Source organism: Scardinius erythrophthalmus, assembly GCF_964197995.2.
Source record: "Scardinius erythrophthalmus genome assembly, chromosome: 5".
Taxonomy (NCBI): Eukaryota; Metazoa; Chordata; class Actinopteri; order Cypriniformes; family Leuciscidae; genus Scardinius; species Scardinius erythrophthalmus.
This window is the reverse complement of record NC_138225.1, coordinates 38575650-38594037: the sequence shown is the minus strand read 5'-3', so window position 1 is coordinate 38594037 and position 18388 is coordinate 38575650. Positions and strand designations below refer to the sequence as shown.

At 35.5% G+C, this 18388-nt stretch overlaps 2 protein-coding genes across 2 annotated transcripts in view; one reads left to right on the top strand and one right to left on the bottom strand.

The window, feature by feature from the left end:
- The window catches only part of zswim7 (zinc finger, SWIM-type containing 7), a 109339-nt gene extending 104927 nt beyond the window's left edge, over window positions 1-4412 (top strand). Inside the window, exon 7 of the transcript XR_014030244.1 lies at window positions 4388-4412. The gene's annotated coding sequence lies outside the window, so the exon portion shown is untranslated. The remainder of the gene's footprint in view (window positions 1-4387) is intronic.
- specc1 (sperm antigen with calponin homology and coiled-coil domains 1) overlaps window positions 98-18388 on the bottom strand; it is a 251157-nt gene continuing 232866 nt past the window's right edge. Inside the window, exons 13-15 of the mRNA XM_081366268.1 lie at window positions 8076-8192; window positions 6999-7058; window positions 98-1350 (exon numbers count right to left, since the gene is read on the bottom strand). Of these exons, the coding sequence (XP_081222394.1) occupies window positions 1261-1350; window positions 6999-7058; window positions 8076-8192 (267 nt within the window). The 3' untranslated portion in view covers window positions 98-1260. The remainder of the gene's footprint in view (window positions 1351-6998; window positions 7059-8075; window positions 8193-18388) is intronic.

Genomic DNA, 18388 nt, shown 5'->3' with positions numbered 1-18388 from the left:
ACATGATTGTAAAGCACTTTGGGTGTACAGAAGTACATATGAAAGCGCTATATAAATGCCTCATTCATTCATTAATTCAAGCAAACAATTTGAGTCTATATATGATGGCAAAATACTTTATTACCATTATCATCAATTAAACATCTGGTATTTTAGGCAAACCCGAAAAGTTTCAAATAAAATAAAAAACACACAGTCCTTTGCAAATGAAATATTTGAGCGCAAAGAAGTCAATAAATAACATTTCCAAAAAGAAAACGTTATAAAACACAGATGCTGTCTGCTTTTTGTATGTATTTTACGTCTGTTGAGAGAATTTTATCAATTATCTATGCGCTTGAATTAAGTGTGAAACTCAGCATTTGTTAGAATCTGGCACAAATTACACTAACTAGCCTAAAGACATTTCTGTGAGAGTATTTTTCAAATATTGATATTTTTTAAGGCTTTGTTTAAATCCTTTCATTAAACTATCCCATGTAATTTAAACAGGCACAAAAGCATTAATCAATAATGGTTGTTTAAAACAGACATAAGAATTCAATAAGACATTGACTTTCTGACATTTTTTTTCAGGAAATAATTAACTAGAGTAATAGAGAAATAAGCTTAATGCTTGTTAATGAGGAATATGTAAATGCACATAGACATTGCACACATTGAATAATTGGAACAGTTAAAGTTTCCAATGGTTGTTGTCTCTCTGAGTGTCTCTCAACTTTTCAACAAAACACATGCAACTTAATTTCCATAGTTTGATGCATTTCTATGACATATTACTAGTTTTTAAAATTATTTGTGGGAAAACTAAATTTTTTAAAATACTTTTAAGTATATCAATATATAAGTATGCCAATATATAGATTTAGGTAATAATAATTTATAAAGATGCACTTGAACTCTTAGCAAAATTTAGCATAAAAAAAAACAACAACAACTCTATACCAGTTTCAGTGCAAGATTGCAAACCTACACTCTGCTAGCAACTTCAAACTTCAAAAACTGAGTAAGGATTATATGAGACATGAATTGTAAGGAAAACAGAAGATGTTTGATGCTAGAATGATTTTGTGTATGCATGACTATTGGACTTCTTGCATTTAGAGTGAGAACCTGACTGGTGTGAAAACTACAGAACCGTGTCTGTCTGTGTGTATTTAGAAACACTGGCTGTGAAGGAAGAACTGGACCAGGCAAAAAAAAAAAAAGTGCTTCTGTGCCTCTTCTTCTTCTTTCTTCTTCATTTCTTCCAATCACACATTAAGTCTCAAAGTACTTATAGATCTGAGACACATACTGCATTACACTTTGCCAGTCCGGTCTGTCTGTGTGCATCAGCTCATCAATGTCCTACAGAGAGACAGAGAGCAGATGTAGAAGTTTAAATATAGGAAACACTTTTCATTTTCATGCATGTTTCTTTAACTATATGGACTTCTACATTCAATTTTGTTTTCTATAATTATTTGACCTTTTCCTCAGACTTGCATTGTTAAACAAGACAATTACTTCTTAAAATATTATAGAAAATATTATTCTTAAGGTCTATTATTCTCAAGCTTGAGCACCTAAACTAATCATCTTATTAATTATGATGGTCTTAAGAAGGAGTGAAATGAACACCAATGAAAACCATTTTCATATTTATATTAGATTTATATAACTTTTTCTGACTGTCATTTGCACCAAAACAAACAATTTTGGCCTTAAAGTTTCATCAAGAAGAGCATGCTTGAGATGAAATATGAGGTGTTTGATGTATGAAGAAAAAGAAAAAAGAAATAAATTAAGGTATAAAACTGGATAAATGTTTTATTTTAATGTTTTAATGAGACATCCACATTATATGTGTGTAAAGTGTGAAAAATCTCTGAGGATGTGCTCTACATATTACATTCTTGACAATCATCAAGTACCACAGACCTAAAGGAACGCTTCACCCAACAAGAACCTTCCAAGTTTTCTGTGTGCCATCTCTGTGAAAACGACTGCTTGGATAAAATGTTGGCTATGTCTTTTTATTCATGTCACTATTTCCTCCTACTGTCTACAGAATGTAGGGTTAAGTGAACTCCAGACTGTGGCATAGTATCTGTGGGTTTGTAGAAGCCCTGAGAGTCATTAAACATTTACAGGTCATTTTAAAAAGACCCTATAGGGTGGTGAGGCATTTGGAAACATTCTTCTGTTTTTCCCATTCACATCTCTCTCTCTCTCTCTCTCTCTCTCTCTCTCTCTCTCTCTCTCTCTCTCTCTCTCTCTCTCTCTCTCTCTCTCTCTCTCTCTCTCTCTCTCTCTCTCTCTCTCTCTCTCTCTCTCTCTCTCTCTCTCTCTCTCTCTCTCTCTCTCTCTCTCTCTCTCTCTCTCTCTCTTTAAAAAAAAAAAACACACTGGTTCTTAACCGTAAAACCTACTTTACCATTTTGATACACAACTTTCTAAGGCCTCTAATCAAAACTTTGCTGAAATTGCTGTACACAATCTACTATGCCTTCTGATTGATTGATTTTTAGTAATTCTTTCCACCTGCAGGTTGGTGTCTTTTTGCTGTGAAATCTTGATGGTTACTTTTATAAAGCATTGTCGCCTTTTCCCACCTTTGTGCCATTGGCTTGGCTTGCTTAGTTGGGGACATTAGATTTAACATTTAATTTAATATTCAACAATTAATATTGATCTGCCTGCATTGACACTATTATACAAAAAACATATGGCATTTTTTTTTCTAAAGGGTTAAATAAACGGTTTCATTTTGTTTTTTTTATGTTTATGACTATTCATGTCAGGCTTTACAAGGTTAAGACTGCTGTTATATGTGTTTATATGGGATAGCAGAAGTAGATGGAGCATTTATGCATTTACTTTCTTGTCTGGCATCTTTAATTCTACCAAACGATTCATAAAATGGAAAATAAAAGAGTCTGCCAGAATGTTTAGTTTATAATGTCATCAATTTTAAACCAATACACAGACGTTCAGATACAGATCCAAAGCCGTAATCCTCCTTGCATATATTTGCACAAGTCATGCAGAAAAGGACAAACATAACCTGCTGAGTGCTGTGTCAAGTTAAAATATTGTGTACACTTCTGTAATGAAGTCATAAAAACATTCATCAAACACACCCTCAGGTCAGTAATTAAACAATCAGCACCTAACAAAAAGTGTTTTTAGACAATGAGATGTACAGTAATATCTAAAAAAAAAACAGCAGCCACAATCTCTGGACAATTGCTACAAACAAGCTGTCACCTCATATTCTATTCTATTATTCAAACAGAATAGTTTGAAGCAATTAAGAAAACAAAATGCACACGATAGTATTTGTATTGTAGATATTGTATCACACCCAGAATGCTGTTATCATTCTTTCTTGCAGAAAGCAGCTGAAAAATTAGTCAAAGCATATGATAGAATATTGTACACTGTTTTCAGGGAATGCACTTGACCAAACACAAGAACATTGTAAGACACAGTGCAATCTGTCATCCAAAAGATCACAATGAAAATATAGGATTCGTAATGTAAACCTGGCACAGTAAGTTTTGAATTTGGAAAATTTGGAGATACAAAAACAAAACAACATAAGAAATATGTATGATTCCTACTTAATCATCATGTATTAGTTCATTAATTTATAAATTGTTCATATACAGTAATGTGAAAATAATGTCATAATCATTGATTTTGGGCCCTTTTTAGAGCTTTTTATACGTGGACATGTATACGTGTGCAACTTGAGAAAGTTGAGAAAATGTTACATTGTGCAAATGAAGAACGACTTTCAAGAAGTGATATGAGCTCACATAATCAATCTTTATCAGCTACGGAAAAACATGCATTGAAAAGCATTTATGTGACTGAGTATAGGTTTAAATTATTGAACAGCCTGTTAAATTATCTATTAAATAATTTGTTTTGAAAATTTGTTACAAGCAAACACAACTAGAAAAATTAGCGCAGGTGTAGTGAATAAACATTACCATATACTGGCTTAACTCTGTGACACTATAAAGTGCAAACCAAACCTCATTTATTCATGAGATTCAACCACCAACTATCATTTGTGGACACTTACTTACTAAAATAAATAAATAAATAAATAAGTAAGTAACTAACTTCTATTGAAGTTCCTTTAATTTAACAGGGTGGTTAAATCAAGGATGGAGAATTCACAGAGCTTGAACTCACAGTGATGTGTCAAGTCAAAATATTGTGTACACTTCTGTAATGAAGTCATAAAAATAGTTCATCAAACACACCCTCAGGTCAGTAAGGGTAAGCTAAACAATCAACACCAAACAAAAAGTGTTCTGAGACAATGAGATGTACAGTAATATGTTTCTTCTTTCCCCTGAGTCTTTCTTTTTTACTTTCACTTTCCTAGTCACGTCTATTGGCCCACCTGGTCCCCATGTTCCTGTGACGTCAATGACCAGCTCTCCAATCTGATCGGTGCCCCATGGCATAAAAGTGGAGAGTAGACGCCACTCGTGAGGCCCTAGATCCTCTGAAACCTTTTTCTGTGTGACAGCCTATATTCTGCATGTGTATAGTGCATCTGTGTATCCCGTGTGTTTAGTAATTGTTTGTAACCGGCTTGAGTACAGTCTCATCTCCATTTGTTCTACCTCTGTTATTGCGTGCTGGTCACATCCGAGGTTGGAGAAAGGGACAGGTAAGAAAGTCGCACGACGTACATTGTGAACACATAGGTATTTCACTTTTCACTTTGACTATTTATATAGCACTTTTTACAATACAGATTGTCTCAAAGCAGCTTTACAGTGATATTAGGAAAATAATGCAACAAAGTCTGTTTCGGCTGTACAGCAGATCTAGAAGAAAATAACGTCATTGTCCAGCTTAAGTAAGTTCAGTGATGGTTCATTTTTGTTGTAAAAAAGTAATTCATTTAGTTAATTTATACAAAACAGTGAAACAGAGAAAACAGTGATGTCATTGTCTAGCTCAGTTCAGTTCTCATAAAATGGTTTTAATGACTTAATTGTTGAATATTAAGTGTCCCCAACAAAGCTAAAAGCCAAAGGCGACAGTGGCAAGGAACCAAAACTCCATCAGGTGACAGAATGGAGATTAGTATTAGATACACTAGTTTAGGGGCGAGCTCCACTCGTTGTATTTTTGCGTTTGGGTAATTAGTGTAGGTCAGGCAGTGCGTCGGTGACGTGAACATTCTTTTCATTTCATTATTTTCTTTTGGCAATTAGGTTAGAGATTGGGCCGCAAGTTAGTTTGTTTTTGTTTATTTCTTTGATCCCTTTTCCAATCCTCCCCCATTTTCTCACTTGTATGGTTTTATGGTTTGCCATCTATGTTTTTTTTTGTTTTTGTTTTCATACTGTGTATATATCTATACTGTGTGTATAGTACGCATTTTTCTTGTTTAAATCTACTTCCTCATTGTAAATATATCCCCTATACTCGTGATATATATATATATATATATATATATATATATATATATATATATATTCACCTTTTATAAATAAAACACTTGCTTGCAGTTCAGTTCAGCCTTTTCTCTTTGCTCCTCACCTAGTTGTCTGCAAATGTGTGTTCCTCCCAAATTAATGTTACTCCCCTTTACCCCTTGATTGACCACATGAGGGGTCGTAACAAAAGGAAACAGGCGAAGATGAAGAACTCGGAGAACCAGGAGAAACACAACACACTACAGGAGAAACACAACCACACAACCACACTACTACAAGGATGGACAGAGGAAAAGGGAGAACTCAGGGTTTTTATGCACAAGGAAAACAAAGGAACTAATGAGATAATAAACGGGGCACAGATGAATGAAATGAAACAATAATTAACACAGGAGAACTGGGTGAAAGGAAAACAGGCTATTAGAAACTGAAAACGATGAAAACAAAGACCAAACAGAGTTATTTAATTATTAATTATTTATTTTTTACAGGACACAAGAGCCAACATAATTGAGATCATACATGATATTTTAGTATCATTGAATACCTATTGTATTTTTTATTAATATTTTGAATTAGTTTTTATTTTTATAGTATATTGAATTAGTTTTTATTTTTATATTTATTTTTATAGTATACTGTATGTTAAAGTCATTTTGTTGTGTTTTTGTGATGTTTTTGTCTATACAGTTTTATATTTATTTTATTTTAGTACATCAAGTTAAACTAAATGGCAACAAGCTGAAATAAAACAAGTTTTTTTTTTTTTTTTTTTTCAGTTAACGTTTAAGGTTTTAGTTTTATTTAATTATAATAACCCTTGATCATAAATATGGTATATTTCAAAAATAAAATTGAAACAGTTGCACTACTTAAAGTGCAAAAATAATATATAAATAGTAATAAATATATAAAAAGTTTGATGTATACTTAAAGAAAATTTACAAGTATACTTGCCCTATTAAACTGCTAAACTAGTAGTTTACTGAGAGTATTCTACAAAGTGTACTTTCATAAACTAAAAAATGTACTACAAGTATTTGACTAGTAAACCATCAGTATACCTATTAGTTCTCTAGTAGTATAGCAATACAAATGAAAAACTTTTCTTTTTTTTTCAACTTTTCAGTTGTAAACTAGTTGTTTACTCAAAGTTTACTACTGTTACACAAAGTATTCTTAAAAGTATACTTTTATACACTAAAAAGTGAGCCAATTTAGTCGTAAGTAGTACTGAAGCAGTACACGTACAAGTATACTTCTAGTAGATTGATATTAGTATACTTACTACATAAAGTAGCCTATACTTAAAAATACTTAAAATTTACTAAAGTAGACTTAATAAAATTAACTTGAAGTATAGGCTTTTTGTAATAGGGTGCAAGTCCAAGATAACTTGCCATATCAGATGGTTCAATGTAAACTATTTTTTTTTTATGTAGATTATATTACTTCTTGTCGTGTATCTTGTATTAACAAAATCTGCCCAATTACAGAATACTGAAAAACCTGGAAAAACTAAATCTGTTAACATAGACTCACCAGAGAGGGCTTGATACCAATGCTTTCAGCTGCTTGGAACGCCAGAGTGAGATTTCGTCCCTATGGGGAAAAAACAGCACTCTTTTAAACTTGACCAATATTAACCATCTGAATATTAATTACAGTAGTGAAAAACAGGTGTCTAAACCCAACTGAATTCTCTAGCAATGCTCTAGATCCACACACGTGGCCTTTTAGTAGCCTTGACATTTACAACACACTCTAAGAGGCTTTGTGAATAATTCAAAAGCATAATGTACCATCTCTTCCTGTAATTACTATTATACTTATGGCTGCAATTTGTCACATAAGCTCTGAAACCGTGGCACATTGCGTGTACGTAGGTGTGCGAATGGCTGAATAAACATACAGGGAGGGCAGGGCAGCCATTTATTTGTTATGCATGTTGTACACCTCTCTGTGTGTCGTTTGTTTATGTATTCAGTCAACACTAATCTATAGAAGCATGTAATTTATTACATCTGGCAGGTCAGCTGAGGGGAAGTCTTGACTGTTAACACACTGTTTAATGTGTCAGGCACTAGAGATAAGGTGAGGATCTACTGAAGCCCCTTTCACACAGCGCGTTGATCCCGGGAAATTGCCGTAAAATTGCTAGAGTGCCTTCTGTGTGAACGCAAACACGTCCCGGATTGATGCCGGGAGATTTATGCTGGGATGGGGACCTAGTAATTGCCGGGATCAGTCCCACGTGCCCTGTGTGAACAAAAGCCAGGACCAATGCTGTAAGGGGTGTGTCGTAGTGATGCCATCGCACGGGCCCTTCTACAACCTATTCTACAGCATATGGGTAACGAGTCACTTGGCAAATCTAGTGGAGCTACTGGGAGTATGGACTCGTCTTCGTGTAAAAATGACAAAGAGCAGTTATCAGCAGAACTGACATCTAACAGGAGTTATCTTTACGGGATGTGTGTGAACGCACAGGTTCCGGAAAATCACTGCCAGTGTGAATGAACCAAAATCAAACGACACATTGTCCGTGTATTTTCTGGAATCTCTGTGTGAAAGGGGTTTATGACACTTAAATAACCAATGTAAGAAATACATGTGTACCTTGTCTTGGCTGATGAGCTCCTGGTAAGGGATGTGTGCAGGCAGATAGGTGTGTAACAGAGCACAGAATGCCAGGCCATCACTCCAGCTGCTGCTGAAGTTTGTCACATCTATATTCTACAAGGACAGAGAAAAAGAAAAGTTTAAAGACACCATGTAATCAAAATAGTTGTGTGCCCTTTAGTGTGTATGTTTGCATTGAGGACATCTGTTTGCATTATTGCATTCATTTCTTTTTCAGAGGCATGTTAGGGATTCACAATCAACCAGCCACTGATCGTTATCAGAGGATATTCATCTCAAACCTGTAACTGGAGACTGAACAATCATGCTTTTTAATTAATGCTACATAAAAGATTTAAAACATACACACGCCTGTCAATGACGTAATATCCGAGTTATCCCTGGTTTCCACTCGTACTGCCATAGTAACCATGGCGACAGACGTGGACAACTGCGTTACGTCTAGCGGCACGCTCATGCTGTTGTTGTTTTGTTCAAACATTATGGACCATGGCAAGCAGACATTGGGACAAAATGATAACTAAAATGAGGATCAATATCAGCGTGGTGTTTTCGAGATGCTGAGAGCTCCATGACTAACTTCGACTTGACGAGATGCCGCTCTTGCATGTACTTTATTAGACAGGTGAGCAAATGTACATAAAACTAATCAATGCTATATACAGTAGCTCAACATGATGAAATGTTAGAAAATTATCAGTATGTTATTCTAATGTTGATCTAGCTTACTGCTAGTCTCATACAGCCAACAAACTAACACATAGAATAGCAATATAATTATTTCAACACACTCAAATGCAGTTTAGTGTGATAGTGTAGACCCAGTGAAACAGCGCTGCGTTACCTCACAAGTTTCATTCGTCTAATAAACTGACCTGTATGAGTAGTAATTCTGCACTTGCGAGTAGTTCGGTAGAATGAAATGTCCTTATTCCAATATATCCGTGGGACTCGCATGTGGCCCTGATATCTGTCTCTCATTAGCAATCACGACCTGCTTCGTATAACAGTCATGTTAAAAAACATGAATGTATTCACTCATCCATAAACATTATTAGATCCATTAGCATGATGACAAGTTCCATAAATCCGCTTAACAAAGGCATCAACCTACGCCTTTGTTATTGTAGGACAGGGTTCACCAATCTCGGTCCTGGAGGGCCGCTGTCCTGCAGAGTTTAGGTCCAACCAGCTCCAACACACCTGTTTGAAAGTGTCTAGTATGCCTAGTGAGATCTTGATTAGCTTGTTCAGGTGTGTTTAATTGGGGTTGGAGATAAACTCTGCAGGACAGCGGCCCTCCAGGACCGAGATTGGTGAACCCTGTTGTGGGAGGTTAGCGACCCCCAGCGGCGAAAAAAACAAACATATTGTCGCTTTAAGAATCAGATTATGAATCTCAACCAATGGTGACGATAAAAAAAGCTTCATGTTGCAGTGCTTGATGGGAGCCACCATAGTACAAATCTCATCCATGGCTTCCAACATGCATTAGTGTTTTCTTTTATTCTTACTATTTGCTGTTATTTTTGCTGTTGTTCTTTGTTGTGATTTTTATTAGCTTATTTTGTAATGTTCAGAATTTATCTTAATATTTTGTTCAGTCACCATTGATGAGATTCATATGATGATTGTTGATGTCTGTGTGTGTCTAAATCACGCAGTCGTTCAAAGTCCACAACAAAGTGCTCAACATATTTTTAAAGTCTGTGATTATCTGTTTGTCACACTGCTGGATCTCATGCTGTAGTGTCACAGAGCTACAATGTATTCAGTACCATGGTATATTGCTCATTTAATGCACAATGTGGAAACAAAGGGTGCCTCTGCGGAGTGATTTCAAATGGTCTAATATACAGCTAGCCGTGAATTATCCCGCTTATACCATGGTCATTTGACACACTGACAGGTGAATTAGAAAGACAACAGTCGGGATTTTATTTTGTCCCCCGGGAAATGATTGGATCATAAGATGTTAGACGTGACTAACTACAGTGAGGAAAATAAGTATTTGAACACCCTGCTATTTTGCAAGTTCTCCCACTTAGAAATCATGGAGGGGTCTGAAATTGTCATCGTAGGTGCATGTCCACTGTGAGAGACATAATCTAAAAAAAAAAAATCCAGAAATCACAATGTATGATTTTTTAACTATTTATTTGTATCATACAGCTGCAAATAAGTATTTGAACACCTGAGAAAATCAATGTTAATATTTGGTACAGTAGCCTTTGTTTGCAATTACAGAGGTCAAACGTTTCCTGTAGTTTTTCACCAGGTTTGCACACACTGCAGAAGGGATTTTGGCCCACTCCTCCACACAGATCTTCTCTAGATCAGTCAGGTTTCTGGGCTGTTGCTGAGAAACACGGAGTTTGAGCTCCCTCCAAAGATTCTCTATTGGGTTTAGGTCTGGAGACTGGCTAGGCCACGCCAGAACCTTGATATGCTTCTTACAGAGCCACTCCTTGATTATCCTGGCTGTGTGCTTCGGGTCATTGTCATGTTGGAAGACCCAGCCTCGACCCATCTTCAATGCTCTAACTGAGGGAAGGAGGTTGTTCCCAGAAAACTCTCAATACATGGCCCCGGTCATCCTCTCCTTAATACAGTGCAGTCGCCCTGTCCCATGTGCAGAAAAACACCCCCAAAGCATGATGCTACCACCCCCATGCTTCACAGTAGGGATGGTGTTCTTGGGATGGTACTCATCATTCTTCTTCCTCCAAACACGTTTAGTGGAATTATGACCAAAAAGTTCTATTTTGGTCTCATCTGACCACATGACTTTCTCCCATGACTCCTCTGGATCATCCAAATGGTCATTGGCAAACTTAAGACGGGCCTTGACATGTGCTGGTTTAAGCAATGGAACCTTCCGTGCCATGCATGATTTCAAACCATGATGTCTTAGTGTATTACCAACAGTAACCTTGGAAACGGTGGTCCCAGCTCTTTTCAGGTCATTGACCAGCTCCTCCCGTGTAGTTCTGGGCTGATTTCTCACCTTTCTTAGGATCATTGAGACCCCACGAGGTGAGATCTTGCATGGAGCCCCAGTCCGAGGGAGATTGACAGTCATGTTTAGCTTCTTCCATTTTCTAATGATTGCTCCAACAGTGGACCTTTTTTCACCAAGCTGCTTGGCAATTTCCCCGTAGCCCTTTCCAGCCTTGTGGAGGTGTACAATTTTGTCTCTAGTGTCTTTGGACAGCTCTTTGGTCTTGGCCATGTTAGTAGTTGGATTCTTACTGATTGTATGGGGTGGACAGGTGTCTTTATGCAGCTAACAACCTCAAACAGGTGCATCTAATTTAGGATAATAAATGGAGTGGAGGTGGACATTTTAAAGGCAGACTAACAGGTCTTTGAGGGTCAGAATTCTAGCTGATAGACAGGTGTTCAAATACTTATTTGCAGCTGTATCATACAAATAAATAGTTAAAAAATCATACATTGTGATTTCTGGATTTTTTTTTTTTTAGATTATGTCTCTCACAGTGGACATGCACCTACGATGACAATTTCAGACCCCTCCATGATTTCCAAGTGGGAGAACTTGCAAAATAGCAGGGTGTTCAAATACTTATTTTCCTCACTGTATATGGACGCCGATCTAAGTTTAGAATTAGATCTAAACTTTACTTAGATCTAACATCTGCTGTTTGCAGTCAGTTATGGAGGATATACAGTATGTCATGAAGAGAACAGATGTCTTTTTCAGGGGGAGGGAAGGTAAACTTTTTTGATTAAACAAATTAAACACGAGGGCATATCAATTAAAATAAATAAATAATGATGTGCATGGATAAATCATTTAAAATAAGCTCTATAAAATTCTTAAAAAAAAAAAAGCCCTGCAGTGCCAGGAGCAGAACCAGCACAGGAGCGCCCTTTTACAGCTGGTGCTGAAGCTACACCCAAATCAGCACGGTACAAATATGTAACAGCTTGCCACAAACTACGAGAGTCAGTCAGCGGACTAAAGTCAGAAATATTCTTGTCTATCTTGTCTAAATGTATCACTGTAAAAATGTTTGCTGTAAAATAACGGTAATCTACTGGCAGCTGTGGTTGCCAGCAATGCACTGTTAATTCACAGCCCTTTACTGTTAATTTACAACTTTCCATTTTTACAGTATGTTCCCGTAAAAGTACCATGGAAGGTAACTCGTATCGTTTGGGAAACCGACTGCTTCAAACAGTTCGAGTTCAAAAACTAGTATTTATACTGATAGTGCTGTGAATTTACTTCATTTGAGTCCAGTGCAAATTAATATCTCTTAATATAAAATTGCAAACACCTAATGTGTTATAGTGAATTCATTAAAAACATGATTTTAAAAACTTTGCAGTTCATATTTAGCGAACAATAGCACGCAGACATGTGCTAAAGTACTTAGCAAGGAGATAGTCATTGCATCAGCAACTACACAGTTACTACTTTTAAATAAAGCAACCGGCAGCATAACATCAGTATTTCGCTGCTCATCTTTGATTGAAGCACAGGCTCTACTCTCCAGCACAATGGTGACCCACAAAACTCACCATTAAATTAAACTAAGAGATTTCTCCTATATCATCTTTTTCAAAAACACATAAAACACTTCACTTTAATATTTACTCTCCTTATCAGTTATTGACTTTACTTAACTTTTTTCTATGAACTTTTACTAATATTTCAGTGAAATTAACTTCTTTCGTTTAATAAATCTGACTGTTACATTTTACAGTATATTACTGTTTTTACTTGATTTTACGGTAATCTACTGGCAGCTGGGTTGCCAGTAAATTGCTGTTTTTCAACAGTTTTATGCCGTAAATTAATTTACAGCTGATTACTGTTAAATTACGCTTCACTCTGTTTTTTATTTATTTAACACTTTCAAACCTTTTAACCCCACTGCAAAATCTTCAGTTTTAAATGAACACGTGTGTGTCCACACTACAGATTGTACAGATACTGTACTACAAGAGTAACACTAAAGCAGTGTGTAAGTTAATGATATAATTCAGTGATTAATAAACTGATGATTAACAACAAGCAGAATCACTGAAGGACAGAGGAACAACAAGAAGATAAAAAAGTGAAACACAAGACCTACAACTGACTTCAACCACAGAAGACATCACATCTCTCAAGATCTCAGCAAAGGAGGATTAAACAACTCCAAAAATTAGCATTACCGGCTTCACTTATTACAGATTGATTTTATTTATTTTTCATACAGAAATTCCTATTGAGAATTAACAGAGGTTTAGATGTTGTTTTGATTCATTTGATGTTACCATTATGGTGATCATTGTTTGCTTTAGTTGGGCTCTTGACCCTTGACTTTAACATTAGTTTTACTTTGGCTGCTGTAACTGTGTGTTTTTAAAACACATTTGTTGTGGCAGAAACAAAGCCAACAAAAATTAGATCAGGTGTTGCTGATTATGATCTCATCACATAATGTTTGGATCACCGATATCATCCTGTGTCTAATCCCTTATCAAAAATGTGATGTTTTAATACAGCTTAATTTTATATTACAACACTGTGAAACTACAGCAAAAGATCAATCAGTGCTGCACAATCAGTTATGAAGGATTTTTTTAAACTCATTCTCATTCTCTAAAAATATTTGAACTATGATTTCAGGTAGACATACAGACATCAAGAATCAGCCAATGAATCTCAACAATGGTGACAATAATAATAATAAAAAAGGTAACATCAAATCGGAACATCACAAAACCCGCTACTAAAAGTCAACACAATACCAAGAGCAAAAATAAAAGCAAAAAGTAAAAAATAACAAATAAAGAAAATAACCAGACAATTCATCTACATAATTTATTCATGCTGCAATGCATGCTGGGCGTCATGGATGATTGTATGCTGGTACCCAAGATGCATTGCAGCATGAAACTTTTGATTGTCACCATTGTTGAGATTCATACACCGATTCTTGATGTCTGTGTGTGTCTGGCTGATCTAGAAGTTCTAAATGTTCTGAGAATAAACTTTTTAAAATCCTTCATATTTTCTTGATGTCAAATCACAGTGATACAATTATCAAAAATAACAAAAACATCATCCAAATAAATACATTAGACAATAAATGAGATCATTGAATCAGACCACTAAATGATTGTGACTATTAACATCTGATCCTGTTTTCTTTCAGCTTTTTTGCCATAGTAAATATATTTTAAAGACACAGCTATCGCAGCCAAAGAAAAACTATTGCTCTAGGGTCAAGAGCCCAACTAAAGCAATCACTGATCACCATCATGGTAACATCAAATGAAAATAAAATGACATCTAAACCTCTGTCACCTTTTAATAAGAACTTCTGTAGACGTCTGACAGAAATAAAGTCAATCTGGTTAGTAATAAGTGAAGCTGGTAATGCTGGAGTTGTTTAATCCTTCTCTGCTAAGATCTTTTGCGAAGATTTAATGTCTTGTATCTTGATTTCATCTTTTTTTCTGTTCTTCTAGTTCCTCTTTCCTTCAGTGATTCTGATTGTTAACAGCACGTGTTCCTCAGTGTCTCAATTAACTTCGAAAATGAACTGAATTAACTATGAAATGATTCACTCAGTCAAGTGGACTATATTAGTGAATTAATGTAGGGAATAGTGAATGAGGGTATAGGGTGTGATTGGGAAAACAGTGTTGACTTGGAGCACTGTTAATTCACAGTATATTCCTGTAGGCTACTTTCTCGAAAACAAAAAATATCACCCAGAATGCATTTTTCTACGGTATATAGCTGTTTTAATGGAAAACAGCATGTTACTGTAAAATCTGGCCATTTGATTTTACAGCATTTTTTTACAGTTGTACAGAGATTTTTTTGTTGTCTTAATTATTTTCTTGTTATTTATTGTTTATAAAAAAATGTTAATGTATTTGTTTACTTATTGATTTATTGATTCTTTGTTCATTGCTTATGGCCTATGCTTTGGCAATACTGTACAAGTCATGCCAATAAACCTCATTTGAATGTGAGAGAGAGAGATGAAGCTGTGAGTTTAATTACTTCAAAAACAGCAATGTTTCCCCCTCATTGCTGAGAAATATAATGTAGCGATTCAGTAGCTAAGATATTTTATTAATAAAAGTCTTGGGGTCACAGTCATTAACAAGTTTTTGCTCTCTGGAATGTTTCTGTGTATGAGCAGCACAATCTACAATCTTTGTGTGTGTGAGTGATGAGTGTGTGTGTCTGCTTCATTGAAAACAGCTCTTCAATACAGAATGATGATTAAACTGACTGGAACCTGTGTATTAAACAGTTAATGTACACCTTCTAGCCAATCAGAATTGAGTATTCAGACAGACCATGTATAAATATTTTTAAATCTTACTGACCCCAAACATCTGAACAATATAAATATGTTTTTTGTTTTTCTGTCTGTCACTGTATTTTGCAGTAATTGATGTAAAAATAAAAAATGCAAATATGAATGTAAGTTATGGGTGGTGACTGTCAAACTGCACATACATTTGTGATCATTTGCGCTCTCAGTCTCACTACATGCCTTCAGAGTAGAACTCATGACAGACAAAACAGTTCACCGAGCTTAGATATACTACAGTATATCTAAGCTCAGTGAACTGGTTTGTCTGTCATGAGTTCTAGGAATATTCAAGATACAAGTCATAATGTCAGTACATATCAGATCTCCTGCAATAGCTGCACTGTGAAGTCTTCTCTCAAATGCTTAGTTAATTGTTGATTTGCATGAATCAAAAGAGAATCAATGAGTCAAATGAAACCAATTGATTCAGGTGATTGGCCACTGTAGCAGTTTTGAAGCTAGTATTGAATAAAGTACTGGATATTTTTTTCTGGGCAGTGTGACACTGAACCCTCATGTAGTGTAGTAGTTTTAAGTGTGTCATAATGATCTTTGACAATAATTATTCATATCTGTTTTCTATATTCTCATAGATTTCCATATTTCAGAAAGAAATCATTATGCAGAATCAGAAAGCTTGCCATTTATAAAGTTCTACAGATCCCTGCTTAGTATATATTTGTTTATTAAATATTTTACTTAAAGGGTTAATTCACCCCCAAAATAAAAAATCTGTCATAATTTACTCATACATTTGAACATACAAATTCTTCACTTTATAAGATGAACAGATTTAATTGAGACTTTTATTCACATATAAACATTGATCAACACACATACTGTACATAGCTTATCAAATATGGCAAAGGGCACCTTGACATATGAGAAACATTGAAGTTTGTTCTCGGGTGTTACACAAGCATGTTTGAGCTTCGCAAGAAAATTTTGGTTGCGTGGACTTGTCATTGTTGGGTGAACTATCCCTTTAATTTAGTGTAATACTCAGCTTTTAACCATGTTTAAAACCAAATCCACAGAAAAACAGCACAGAAAATGTGAGAAAAAATAACCTTCAAGGCCAAAACTTCCTGACTGTTGCAGCCCAAATGGCACCACACATATTTTAAGAGAAATAGTGTAGGACATAGAGAATTGTTGTTACAGTAATTAAAATGTTGAGATGGACCTCACACACTCTAGACAACTTCTTATTGTCCTTCACCGGACTTCCTGACACTTCCTGTATGTCCCAGTGCAGTCATTCTTTTTTGTATGAGTGCATGTATGTCTGTGAAAGGTCTGAGTTTGGGAACAGGGCAAAGGGCCAGTGGCGGCCCTCTTGGGCTCAGCCCCCACTGGGCCCTCAGAGTCCCAACACTTCACAAACATCTTTTGATTTAGAATCAAATGTTAAATTTAAAGGGAGACCTCAAAAGAATCTCAGCTGGGCCATTGGGGCTGAGTTGAAGAGAGGAGGAGAAGTTCATTAGCCATTTCACCAGCAGGTCAGAAGTTCTTCAGTAAGGACGTCACCCACAGAGGGACAGTGAGGATGGAACCATGTGAAGAATCCCACCATCTGTGCTACGTGCTGGCTAAGTGGACATGTCCTGACATTTGTAATCAGGTGTGTTTGAGGTGTCCAACATGTCTTGTGTTTATGTGAAATACAGAGATTAAAGAAAAATGGAAATGTGGAAAAATAAACAGAATGTAGCATGCAATAAAAAAAAAAACAAAAAAAAAAAACAATCATATGGAGTACCAGTAAACCTACTGAATCAATTTTAAAGGGATATATCACCCAAAAATTCTAATTCTGCCATCAATTACTCACCCTTCATGTTGTTCCCAGCATGCATTACTTTTTTCTTCAGTGAAACATAAAAAAAGACATTTTAAAGAATGTCTAAGCTGCTCTTTTTCATGGAACCGAAATAGACAGTGACCAGTGGCTGTCAAGCTCCAAAAAGCACAATGAAAATGTGCTATATTTAAATTCTTTTGAAGTCATACAATAGATTTGTGAGAAACACAAAACAGAGAAAGTTATTCACTGAAGACGATTGTTTTCACATTTTGTTTGCGCTTTTGTTCAATTCAAAACATTCAAAATACATTAGACATGAGACATGCGGAAGCCAATAATGTTTCAAAGAGTACAAGCCCATATTATTTGAAAGTGTTTGGAGGGAAAAACTATTAGCAAATAATGATAGTCTGTTACTCTAAGTTATCCTATGGCATCAGAGACACTATAGCAACATATGGACTACTTTTTATGGTGCCTTTATAGGATCTTGGATCCTATTGGTGCCTTTTGGATCCTGGCAGCCTGTCTACCTTTGTTGTATGATAAAGAACAGCCTGGACGACATCTTTTATGTTCGATGGAAGAAAGTCATACATGTTTGAACAACTCTCTTGTGAAAAGGAAGTGTGCTTAATTGTATTGAATGCACACTTGTAGTGATGACATTTAAGATACAGTTAATAATTGTAAATACAGTTTATTAACCATACTTGCAGATAATATAATATTGATGAAATAAATGGCAATTTAAGTGTACTTAAATAAAGTAAATTTTCATGCCTATGTTTTACATCACACAAGTACAAATAATTGTTTTAATAACCTTTTGTCATGCTTTAAATAAGTACACTTTGATGTGTTGACTAACATACTACTGTCAGGATTTACTAAAGACACACAGTGAAAAATTAGTGCTGAAAAGGTGTGGAGAGTTATTTTTGTGGCTGACCTTACTGCATATGCATTTGTAGGAGTTTCCCTTTTAGACGCAAAATTTATGAGTATTTAAATGAATCCCACAAGGTTTGCGTTAATCAATTTACTGGTATTTGAGCCATTATTTACTTCCCCCCAAAAAAGCATGTCTTAAACCAGACGCTACTTTGCGCTGCTCTCTACTG